The sequence below is a fragment of the Lathyrus oleraceus genome, chromosome 3 (assembly GCF_024323335.1).
Source record: "Lathyrus oleraceus cultivar Zhongwan6 chromosome 3, CAAS_Psat_ZW6_1.0, whole genome shotgun sequence".
Taxonomy (NCBI): Eukaryota; Viridiplantae; Streptophyta; class Magnoliopsida; order Fabales; family Fabaceae; genus Lathyrus; species Lathyrus oleraceus.
The window spans coordinates 475,528,996-475,542,311 of NC_066581.1; the positions used below are offsets into that span (position 1 = coordinate 475,528,996).

The 13,316-nt window shown below is 36.8% G+C and overlaps 2 protein-coding genes across 2 annotated transcripts; both read right to left on the reverse strand.

The window, feature by feature from the left end:
• Positions 1–4,858: 4,858 nt before the first annotated feature.
• LOC127131713 (heat shock 70 kDa protein-like) lies at positions 4,859–5,476 on the reverse strand. Its single transcript, XM_051060631.1, has one exon. It carries the CDS (start codon positions 5,474–5,476, stop codon positions 4,859–4,861), a length of 618 nt encoding a protein of 205 aa, XP_050916588.1.
• Positions 5,477–10,341: 4,865 nt separating this feature from the next.
• On the reverse strand, positions 10,342–12,349 carry LOC127131714 (heat shock cognate 70 kDa protein). The gene is made up of 2 exons (XM_051060632.1): positions 12,108–12,349; positions 10,342–12,020 (listed from the first exon to the last, which is right to left on the reverse strand). Exons 1-2 carry the CDS (start codon positions 12,334–12,336, stop codon positions 10,342–10,344), a joined length of 1,908 nt encoding a protein of 635 aa, XP_050916589.1. The 5' UTR covers positions 12,337–12,349.
• Positions 12,350–13,316: the final 967 nt, after the last annotated feature.

Consider the following 13,316-nt stretch of genomic DNA (forward strand, 5'->3'; position numbering starts at 1 on the left):
GGATCCTAATAACAAAAAAGTAAGAAATGCAATAAGAAGAAGAAATACATAATCAACAAAGACAACTCTATAAAAAGTAAGAAAAACATAGATAACAAAGGTATACGACTAAAAAACGGAATAACTAAAAAGAGAGAGATAACATACAAATGTCGAGATATTCTCGAGTGTTCTTCTGTGTTCATCGCCTATAATCAACAAAAACATGATTTGATGTTGTAGAGCTTGAGTGTGGTAGAGAAATAGTGTGGCAAAGAAAGATTATAGTTGAGTAGTGATGGAGATAATTTGATATTGTTGATATGAAAGACTATTTATAGATGAATGAGTTAGTAGGTTTGCAACCTAAGAAGAATGATATTGGTTGCATGCAATGGAAAAAGTAGACAATGGAATGACAAAATGTAGACTACCCTTAGCCTTTGTCTTTTTCCTAGGCGCATGCATGTGAAGAATCACATGCAAAGGAAGAGGCGCCCTTCCTCTTGGCGCCTGCATGTGATTCTTCACATGCAAGGAAGAGGCGTCATTCCTCTTAGCGCCTAAGTGTAGGTAATGGGAAGGGGCGCCCTTCCTAGTGGCGCCTTAGTGTATTTGAAGTGAATAGGCGCCCTTCCTCTTGGCGCCCAAGTTGCTTTATGGAGCCTAGGGAATGGACGCCTGTTAGGAATATTAGGGCTCAGAGATTACTTGCTTCATAGGTCCTGGATTCCCTGGGCGCATGTGTGTTCTTGTCATTTTTGTCACTGCATGTGGATTCTTTTCACTGCATGCATGGTCAAGTATGTACAGACAAACCAAGTGATCAATGCGTTTAATGTGAAACGCTATTTATGCTGTGCAGATGGACAACTTAGAAATGCATTCAACTCCAGTAAAGAAACTTAGATTTTAAATATTTGAATAAAATGTCTTCCACACAACATTACATGATCAATGCCCATGTCTAAGGTGAAATATTTGATCATCAGTTGTTCGATTTTTGTTTTCGAAACACAGAGGTAACTCGGTTTACAATGAATCGACGATCAAATTTTTCACATTTGAAGCAAAGAATAGAAAAGAAATTGAAGTGGATTAATGTGGGATAAATCATCTATAAAAATCCGGTTTAGTTTGCAGAAAACCAGGTAAAATTTTATCAGAAGAAGATTCGAGATGATGACGATGTTCAACATATGTTTGTCAGTCACGAACAATCCGGTTACAATGATATAGAGTTGTATATATTACCACATCAACAACAGGTGTCTCAGTTCATTGATCAATCACAAGTGTTTTGTGAGACTGATGACGAACAAGCTGAGGTGAATGTTCCAGATGATGAAGAAGAAGAAGCCGAGATCATGGTTGATTCAATGGTGAATGCTGATGAGGAAGAGGAGCCAATACCAGCAAGTCATGTATACTGTCCACCCTAACACATGACAAGGTTGAATTTGGGTTCAGATGGACCTTCATCAGATGTATGGTACAATCCTTCTGTGCAAATGCAAGGATCTTTGAAACAAGGAGACACGTTTCGTACAAAAGAGGAATGTGTAAAAGCCGTTAAGAAATTCCACATGCAACTATCATCTGATTTCAGAGTTGACAGAACTGACGCATTGAGGTATAAACTTTATTGTCCAAATGAGCACTGCCTTTTTAAGTTGTCAGCTTCATACCGGAAAAGGAGCGAGTCTTGAGAGATTGGATCAATGGGTCCAGATCACACATGCATGCTGACAAACCCAATGCAGGATCATCGTAAATTAAGCTCTCAACTAGTATGTGATGAAATATTGTCTGTCATTGCCGATAATCCATCGTTAAAGGTGAGTACAATAATCTCGCATATTAGGGCAGAGTACAAGTACACTCCATCATATAGGAAGGCATGGATAGCTAGGACAAAGGCTGTTGAAAAAGTGTTTGGCAATTGGGAGGAATCTTACAAACAACTTCCAAAATACCTGTTGGCTCTAAAACAATATGCTCCCGGGACTATTGTCAAGTTAGAAACATTTCCCGCGTATACATCATACGGTACGTGTGCTGTTGGAAATGGAATATTCCACCGTTTGTTCTGGGTGTATCAACCATGCATCATAGGTTTTTCTTTTTGTAAACCAATTATACAAATTGATGGTACATGGTTGTACGGAAAATACAAAGGAACGTTACTGATGGCATTGGCACAAGATGAGAACAACAACATTTTTCCAATCTCCTTTTCCCTAGTTGAAGGGGAGACTGCTGAGGGATGGAGTTTTTTCTTAAGAAATCTACGATTGCATGTTGCACCTCAGCCTAACTTATGTTTGACCTCCGACAGACACCCTTCAATCATCAGTGCATAAAATAACATTGATAACGGCTGACAAAATCCTCCTTCGATGCATGTGTTATGTATTAGACATATTGCTCTGAATTTCATGCGGGAAATCAAAGATAAGACGTTGCGGAAGAAGGTTGTCAATGCAAGTTACGCACTATTAGAACCTTCTTGTAAACACTACCGCGAGGAAATAAGATTGTCAAACGAAGATGCAGTACGGTGGACCGACAGTATTCCATTGGAGAAATGGACTAGGGCATACGACAACGGTCAGCGTTGGGGCCACATGACAACAAATCTTGTGGAATCTATGAACTCTGTCTTCAAAGGCATCCGTAACCTACCTATAACCGCTTTGGTGCAGGCAATATATTTCAGGCTAGGGGCGCTGTTTGAAACCAGACGCTCAAATTGGAGTTCAGTGTTGCAATCTGGACAGTTGTCTAGTGATGCTTTAATGAAATTCATTAGACATGAAGCTTCCAAAGCAAACACACACGTGGTTACGGTCTTTGACCGCACTAAAGGTTGATATAGTGTTGCCGAGTCCATGGATCACAATAAAGGCATCTCGATGAGACAGTACAGAGTCGAACTAGATAGAGGTTGGTGCGACTGTGGAAAGTTCCAAGCCTTTCGTACCCCCTGCTCCCATGTAATTGCGGCATGCTCAAAGGTTCGAAGAGATCCATCCTACTTGCTATCTGAAGTTTACAAAGTCGTCAGCCTTTCAAATGTTTATAAAATTAGTTTTTCCGTAGTGGCAAAAGAGGATTATTGGCCAGAATATCAAGGGGACATCGTCTGGCATAACGAAGTTATGTGAAGGAAGAAAAAGGGTCGCCCAAACAGCACCCAGATTCGAACCGAAATGGATACGGCGAACAAAATGGTTAGACTATGTAGTTCATGCCGTCAACCAGGTCACAATCGTAATAACTGTCCTAGTGTTGGAACGAGCACAACTAGATAAATTCACATGTAACTCTATTGCAATAAATGAAAAACTAAATTTATTTCATATTAGATGTATGTGACGAAAGTACCATTACATAAACAGTATCACAAATAATTATAACAAATACAATACAAGAACTATGCGATTACAACCATCAAAACAATTTTGAACATGTAATGCATCATCCTACGAGCGTCTTGGTCGGTCTTAATATCCACCCATTCGTGCACTTCTCCGTTTTGGTTGAACGTGGACATAAGCCATTGTATTCTTCTAATCCTTTCACGCTCTCCAATTTCTCCCTCTAACCAACTGTACAACGTTCAATTAAGACGTTCAAACGTATCTGTGTTCCAAAGTCGAATCTGTACCGGAGCCGTAACGACGGAAAATATTACATCAACATTTCGTTTCTGAATGTATGCAGACACTGTTAAAACAGAGAAACTTGAAGGTGATGGTATTTATAGAGAGTTAACATCAATTGTACATGAGATGCAGGCGCTTGAGAGACTGACGCCCACATGAGATGACATGCAGGCGCCAGATGAATTGGCGCCCACACTACAAGGCACACCTAGGCAACAAGAGCATTGGCGCCTCCTCATGAGGCCCAATGCATGCGCCAATAGCATTGCCGCCTCCTCACGAGGAGCCAAATGCATGCGCTAATGCTTTTGGCGCCTCCTATTAATGCTTAGGGGGTGCGCCAATTCATCTGGCGCATCCTCTTGTAAACCTAATTATTTTGATATTTTTTTTTGAATTATTGATTATTTTTGAATTTTTGTTGAAAAAACTGATTATTTTTAAAAAAAAATTCAAAAAAAAATGCAGAAATGGATCTAGATCGATCCAAAAACTATATTTTCTCAATTTCACTAGTTGACACAACAAAATTAAAGAAAAAAATTATTATAAATTATATGATATTCAATTATACTAATGAGAGAGAGATGGATCATGAAAAATAATTGACGCTGAGCTTCAGAAAAATAATACTCCCTCCGTTCCTTTATAAGTGTCACTTTTTAGAATTTTTTTTTTAAGTGTCATTTCAAAGTTCAATTAGAGTTAATTGTAGTATTATCAAAAATATCCATAATCGTTTATTATATATAGAGAAAAAGATTAAATAAATTACTAAAAAGTTAAGGATATTGTAGGAAACATAATCATTGCTTAAAAAATAATAATAAGAATTATTAGTTATTATGATACGTGTAAAAAGTAAAAAAAAACTACTCTTAAAAACGAACGAGGAAGTAGCTTTAAATTAGTAACAATGTGGTGTTGAGTTGCTGCTAGAGGTAACTAATAATTACAGTGCACAACTTTTTGGTTATAAAACAGTAGAAGAATTGAATCACATTAATGACATGAAAGTGCTTGCTCTAATATGGTTTCAACTTTCAACCACATAACAATTCAAAGCACAAAGATGATTTGCTCAACTGTAGCACCAAAATCTAGAAAACATGACAGAAAACTTGAAGCAATGTTCTGCAAAATGAAACTAAAACTAGAAAACAAGACAGAAAACTGAAACAATTTAAAAAGCATGTTCAAAAAGCAAGACATCACCAAAAAGAATATCTAAATAAAGAAAATTTATGGTTATTCTCATTGCTGGTTTTGGCTTTAATAAGTTTCAACAGGTTGTCCAGCTTCTTCTGATGACCCTCAAGAAAACCAATATCTTTCTCTCTGCTATTCCCATCAAGCAAATTCATGCCCATAGTGATTGCATCGTTGATCTTCTCACTTTCTTGAGGGGTCAGCTTTAAATTATCATCACTCTTTAAAGCATTCTTCATATTATAAACACTTAAATCTAATGCATTCATTACACTGGCCTTTCTTAAAAATTTCTCATCTTCCACCTTGTACTTCTCACCTTCTTCAAGCGCTTTTTTAATTTTTTTAGTAGATAAACTTTCTTTGTAGTGGTTTATGGTAATCTCATTCATATTGCCGGTGGAGTTATCCGTAGCAGAAACAGTCAAAATACCATTTTCATCTATAGCAAAACATACATTGAAACTATAGCCGCGAGGTGAAGGAGGAATACCTGAAAGAGTAAAAGAACCGAGCAGATTGTTATCACTGGCTCTAGTTCTTTCACCCTCATCAAAGCAAGAATGAACTTGCAGTCCACCGAGTACGGAACAATGTTGAGTAGATTTCCAAATCCACATCCTCTAATATATGGTTCTATTAAAGGATCGTGGGGTACATATTCATGTACACGACATCTAAAACGCTTCGGATCCTAATAACAAAAAAGTAAGAAATGCAATAAGAAGAAGAAATACATAATCAACAAAGACAACTCTATAAAAAGTAAGAAAAACATAGATAACAAAGGTATACGACTAAAAAACGGAATAACTAAAAAGAGAGAGATAACATACAAATGTCGAGATATTCTCGAGTGTTCCTCTGTGTTCATCGCCCATAGTCAACAAAAACATGATTTGATGTTGTAGAGCTTGAGTGTGGTAGAGAAATAGTGTGGCAAAGAAAGATTATAGTTGAGTAGTGATGGAGATAATTTGATATTGTTGATATGAAAGACTATTTATAGATGAATGAGTTAGTAGGTTTGCAACCTAAGAAGAATGATATTGGTTGCATGCAATGGAAAAAGTAGACAATGGAATGACAAAATGTAGACTACCCTTAGCCTTTGTCTTTTTCCTAGGCGCATGCATGTGAAGAATCACATGCAAAGGAAGAGGCGCCCTTCCTCTTGGCGCCTGCATGTGATTCTTCACATGCAAGGAAGAGGCGTCATTCCTCTTAGCGCCTAAGTGTAGGTAATGGGAAGGGGCGCCCTTCCTAGTGGTGCCTTAGTGTATTTGAAGTGAATAGGCGCCCTTCCTCTTGGCGCCCAAGTTGCTTTATGGAGCCTAGGGAATGGACGCCTGTTAGGAATATTAGGGCTCAGAGATTACTTGCTTCATAGGTCCTGGATTCCCTGGGCGCATGTGTGTTCTTGTCACTTTTGTCACTGCATGTGAAACGCTATTTATGCTGTGCAGATGGACAACTTAGCAATGCATTCAACTCCAGTAAAGAAACTTAGATTTTAAATATTTGAATAAAATGTCTTCCATACAACATTACATGATCAATGCCCATGTCTAAGGTGAAATATTTGATCATCAGTTGTTCGGTTTTTGTTTTCGAAACACAGAGGTAACTCGGTTTACAATGAATCGACGATCAAATTTTTCACATTTGAAACAAAGAATAGAAAAGAAATTGAAGTGGATTAATGTGGGATAAATCATCTATAAAAATCCGGTTTAGTTTGCAGAAAACCAGGTAAAATTTTATCAGAAGAAGATTCGAGATGATGACGATGTTCAACATATGTTTGTCAGTCACGAACAATCCGGTTACAATGATATAGAGTTGTATATATTACCACATCAACAACAGGTGTCTCAGTTCATTGATCAATCACAAGTGTTTTGTGAGACTGATGACGAACAAGCTGAGGTGAATGTTCCAGATGATGAAGAAGAAGAAGCCGAGATCATGGTTGATTCAATGGTGAATGCTGATGAGGAAGAGGAGCCAATACCAGCAAGTCATGTATACTGTCCACCCTAACACATGACAAGGTTGAATTTGGGTTCAGATGGACCTTCATCAGATGTATGGTACAATCCTTACGTGCAAATGCAAGGATCTTTGAAACAAGGAGACACGTTTCGCACAAAAGAGGAATGTCTAAAAGCCATTAAGAAATTCCACATGCAACTATCATCTGATTTCAGAGTTGACAGAACTGACGCATTGAGGTATAAAGTTTATTGTCCAAATGAGCACTGCCTTTTTAGGTTGTCAGCTTCATACCGGAAGAGGAGCGAGTCTTGAGAGATTGGATCAATGGGTCCAGATCACACATGCATGCTGACAAACCCAATGCAGGATCATCGTAAATTAAGCTCTCAACTAGTATGTGATGAAATATTGTCTGTCATTGCCGATAATCCATCGTTAAAGGTGAGTACAATAATCTCGCATATTAGGGCAGAGTACAAGTACACTCCATCATATAGGAAGGCATGGATAGCTAGGACAAAGGCTGTTGAAAAAGTGTTTGGCAATTGGGAGGAATCTTACAAACAACTTCCAAAATACCTGTTGGCTCTAAAACAATATGCTCCCGGGACTATTGTCAAGTTAGAAACATTTCCCGCGTATACATCATACGGTACGTGTGCTGTTGGAAATGGAATATTCCACCGTCTGTTCTGGGTGTATCAACCATGCATCATAGGTTTTTCTTTTTGTAAACCAATTATACAAATTGATGGTACATGGTTGTACGGAAAATACAAAGGAACGTTACTGATGGCATTGGCACAAGATGAGAACAACGACATTTTTCCAATCTCCTTTGCCCTAGTTGAAGGGGAGACTGCTGAGGGATGGAGTTTTTTCTTAAGAAATCTACGATTGCATGTTGCACCTCAGCCTAACTTATGTTTGACCTCCGACAGACACCCTTCAATCATCAGTGCATAAAATAACATTGATAACGGCTGACAAAATCCTCCTTTGATGCATGTGTTATGTATTAGACATATTGCTCTGAATTTCATGCGGGAAATCAAAGATAAGACGTTGCGGAAGAAGGTTGTCAATGCAAGTTACGCACTATTAGAACCTTCTTGTAAACACTACCGCGAGGAAATAAGATTGTCAAACGAAGATGCAGTACGGTGGACCGACAGTATTCCATTGGAGAAATGGACTAGGGCATACGACAACGGTCAGCGTTGGGGCCACATGACAACAAATCTTGTGGAATCTATGAACTCTGTCTTCAAAGGCATCAGTAACCTACCTATAACCGCTTTGGTGCAGGCAATATATTTCAGGCTAGGGGCGCTGTTTGAAACCAGACGCTCAAATTGGAGTTCAGTGTTGCAATCTGGACAGTTGTCTAGTGATGCTTTAATGAAATTCATTAGACATGAAGCTTCCAAAGCAAACACACACGTGGTTACGGTCTTTGACCGCACTAAAGGTTGATATAGTGTTGCCGAGTCCATGGATCACAATAAAGGCATCTCGATGAGACAGTACAGAGTCGAACTAGATAGAGGTTGGTGCGACTGTGGAAAGTTCCAAGCCTTTCGTACCCCCTGCTCCCATGTAATTGCGGCATGCTCAAAGGTTCGAAGAGATCCATCCTACTTGCTATCTGAAGTTTACAAAGTCGTCAGCCTTTCAAATGTTTATAAAATTAGTTTTTCCGTAGTGGCAAAAGAGGATTATTGGTCAGAATATCAAGGGGACATCGTCTGGCACAACGAAGTTATGTGAAGGAAGAAAAAGGGTCGCCCAAACAGCACCCAGATTCGAACCGAAATGGATACGGCGAACAAAATGGTTAGACTATGTAGTTCATCCCGTCAGCCAGGTCACAATCGTAATAACTGTCCTAGTGTTGGAACGAGCACAACTAGATAAATTCACATGTAACTCTATTGTAATAAATGAAAAACTAAATTTATTTCATATTAGATGTATGTGACGAAAGTACCATTACATAAACAGTATCACAAATAATTATAACAAATACAATACAAGAACTATGCGATTACAACCATCAAAACAATTTTGAACATGTAATGCATCATCCTACGAGCGTCTTGGTCGGTCTTAATATCCACCCATTCGTGCACTTCTCCGTTTTGGTTGAACGTGGACATAAGCCATTGTATTCTTCTAATCCTTTCACGCTCTCCAATTTCTCCCTCTAACCAACTGTACAACGTTCAATTAAGACGTTCAAACGTATCTGTGTTCCAAAGTCGAATCTGTACCGGAGCCGTAACGACGGAAAATATTACATCAGCATTTCGTTTCTGAATGTATGCAGACACTGTTAAAACAGAGAAACTTGAAGGTGATGGTATTTATAGAGAGTTAACATCAATTGTACATGAGATGCAGGCGCTTGAGAGACTGACGCCCACATGAGATGACATGCAGGCGCCAGATGAATTGGCGCCCACACTACAAGGCACACCTAGGCAACAAGAGCATTGGCGTCTCCTCATGAGGCCCAATGCATGCGCCAATAGCATTGCCGCCTCCTCACGAGGAGCCCAATGCATGCGATAATGCTTTTGGCGCCTCCTATTAATGCTTAGGGGGTGCGCCAATTCATCTGGCGCATCCTCTTGTAAACCTAATTATTTTGATATTTTTTTTTGAATTATTGATTATTTTTGAATTTTTGTTGAAAAAACTGATTATTTTTAAAAAAAAATTCAAAAAAAAATGCAAAAATGGATCTAGATCGATCCAAAAACTATATTTTCTCAATTTCACTAGTTGACACAACAAAATTAAAGAAAAAAATTATTATAAATTATATGATATTCAATTATACTAATGAGAGAGAGATGGATCATAAAAAATAATTGACGCTGAGCTTCAGAAAAATAATACTCCCTCCGTTCCTTTATAAGTGTCACTTTTTAGATTTTTTTTTTTTTAAGTGTCATTTCAAAGTTCAATGTAGAGTTAATTGTAGTATTATCAAAAATATCCATAATCATTTATTATATATAGAGAAAAAGATTAAATAAATTACTAAAAAGTTAAGGATATTGTAGGAAAAAACATAATCATTGTTTAAAAAATAATAATAAGAATTATTAGTTATTATGATACGTGTAAAAAGTAAAAAAAACTACTCTTAAAAACGAACGAGGAAGTAGCTTTAAATTAGTAACAATGTGGTGTTGAGTTGCTGCTAGAGGTAACTAATAATTACAGTGCACAACTTTTTGGTTATAAAACAGTAGAAGAATTGAATCACATTAATGACATGAAAGTGCTTGCTCTAATATGGTTTCAACTTTCAACCACATAACAATTCAAAGCACAAAGATGATTTGCTCAACTGTAGCACCAAAATCTAGAAAACATGACAGAAAACTTGAAGCAATGTTCTGCAAAATGAAACTAAAACTAGAAAACAAGACAGAAAACTGAAACAATTTAAAAAGCATGTTCAAAAAGCAAGACATCACCAAAAAGAATATCTAAATAAAGAAAATTTATGGTTATTCTCATTGCTGGTTTTGGCTTTAATAAGTTTCAACAGGTTGTCCAGCTTCTTCTGATGACCCTCAAGAAAACCAATATCTTTCTCTCTGCTATTCCCATCAAGCAAATTCATGCCCATAGTGATTGCATTGTTGATCTTCTCACTTTCTTGAGGGGTCAGCTCTAAATTATCATCATTCTTTAAAGCATTCTTCATATTATAAACACTTAAATCTAATGCATTCATTACACTGGCCTTTCTTAAAAATTTCTCATCTTCCACCTTGTACTTCTCACCTTCTTCAAGCGCTTTTTTAATTTTTTTAGTAGATAAACTTTCTTTGTAGTGGTTTATGGTAATCTCATTCATATTGCCGGTGGAGTTATCCGTAGCAGAAACAGTCAAAATACCATTTTCATCTATAGCAAAACATACATTGAAACTATAGCCGCGAGGTGAAGGAGGAATACCTGAAAGAGTAAAAGAACCGAGCAAATTGTTATCACTGGCTCTAGTTCTTTCACCCTCATAAACCTCAATCAAGACTTGAGATTGATTATCTTTCACTGTTAAAAAACTTTTTGTAATCTTGACGGGAATGCAAGTGTTCCTAGGAATCACCACACTCATGACATCTCCTATTGTTACCATACCAAGAGACAATGGTGCAACATCACGGAGCACCAAGTTTGGAACATTTTGAAAGCCTTTACTCAACAAAGCAGCCTGTACAGCGGCTCCATAAGCAACTGCCTCATCAGGGTTGATACTCATGCACAGATCCTTTCCGTTGAAATATTCCTGCAATAGTTGTTGCACTTTGGGAATCCTAGAAGACCCGCCAACAATCACAACATCATTTACATTACTCTTATTCATCCCAGCATCCACAAGACAACTCTTGACGATCTCCATACACTCTTTAAAAAGGTCTGCACTGATTTCTTCAAACTTGGCACGAGTTATCGACGAAGAAAAGTCGAAGCCTTGGAATAAATAGTCTACCTCAATAGTGGTGACAGAAACAAACGAGAGCGTCCTTTTTGCCCTTTCACATGCAGTTCTCAACCTCCTCAAGGATTTTGGATTACCACTAATATCAATTTTGTTCTTTCTCTTTAGTTCTTCTACAAAGTAGTTGACCATTCTGTTATCAAAATCTTCTCCTCCTAGGTGAGTGTTTCCGGCAGTGGCCTTAACTTGAAAGACATTGTCTTTTATTGTTAGGGCAGACGCATCGAAAGTGCCACCACCAAGATCAAAGACAAAAATATTGTTTTCACCAGCACATTTTGTTCTCTTGTTAAGGCCATATGCAAGAGCAGCAGCTGTTGGTTCATTAATCATCCGTATAACATTAAGGCCAGCCATGGCACCGGCATCTATGGTGGCTTTTCGTTGAGAATCATTGAAATAAGCCGGCACAGTAACAACAACATTCTTTACCGGGAACTCTACAAATTTCTCTGCAACTTCACGCATCTTTCTGAGGACCATAGATGATATTTCCTCAGCACAAAAGTGTTTCTCTTCACCCTTGTATTGAACAACAATCATGGGTTTGTCATGGACACCAGAAATGACTTTGAATGGCCACAAATTCAAATCATTTTGAATAACAGAATCACTAAACTTCCTCCCTATTAACCTTTTAGCATCTGAAAAAACAATATTAATAATTATATATAGATAGATAATATTAGTAACATTAGGTTAATAAAGTTTATGAGATAATAAAAACTCACCAAAGACTGTATTGGTTGGGTTAGAAGCAGCTTGATGCAAAGCAGCATCACCAATGAGCCTTTGATCATCCTTGAAAGAAACAAAAGAAGGTGTAATTCTATTGCCTTGATCATTGTGAATGATCTCAACCCTATTGTGTTCATCAAGCCACACAGCTACACAAGAATATGTTGTGCCAAGGTCTATTCCCACAGCACAACCTTCATAACTTTTTTCCTTTTTTGCCATGTGAACTCTTGAAGTGTACTGATAGGTTCACAATCTCTCTTTAGATTTTGACTCACACTAACTTCCTTTTATTGTGGATTTTCGTTGTGCGTTGTCATAGGTTGTTAGGTTAAGTTTTTACTAGGGGAGTTTGGGTTGGGTTTTCTTTGTCTGCCGTATGGGGTTGTGCACTGTTCTAGTTAGGGTTTTCGTTTATAATTTTTTTTTTGTAACTTTTTATAACATTATGCTGAGATTTTACTATCTTAGAATTTTTCTTTTAATAGTTAGTGAGAGAAAGGTTCTTTGAAATAATAATCTTATGTTAATTAATTAATAAATTTTTTTATAAAAATTAACATTATTTTAGATAGTAAACTTTGTTTTGCTAACTTTACAATTTTTTTAAAATCTAATAGACTAAAAAAATGAATAAATGAGAAGAACTCATGTTTCTATAACTACCGAATTGACTGGAACAACTTAACAACTTTAATATTTTATGAGCTGTGCTATGCTTACAACAAAAAGTTTACATCGCATATATACACCGTAGTTTCTCAACTGCAACATAAAATTTCAATTTTCATTAAAATAATAAATAAAATAAAAGAATTCATTATATAGTATGAAAATACGGTATAATGTTAATTTTGAGTGTCACTAAATCATTTCTCATATTTTATATATGAGGCATCTGATACATGATTTTAAGGAAATATTAAACTACTATAATATATTATGAACACTTAAATTTGAGAAAACACAAATATAAAAAAATGAATATCAGACCTAGAGTAGTGTAGGAGTCTGCCACGAAAATAGTTGAAATAGCTATAAATTTATAAAATATTCTTAAATATAATAAATATGAAAATGTTAAAATAATTTAGAATTAAATTTCTTTTTTTAAAATATCCATATTTTTCAAAAAAAATTCAAAAATACACCATTTTTCCAAAAAATTATAAAAATGGCCATTTTTGGCCCTAAAATACACC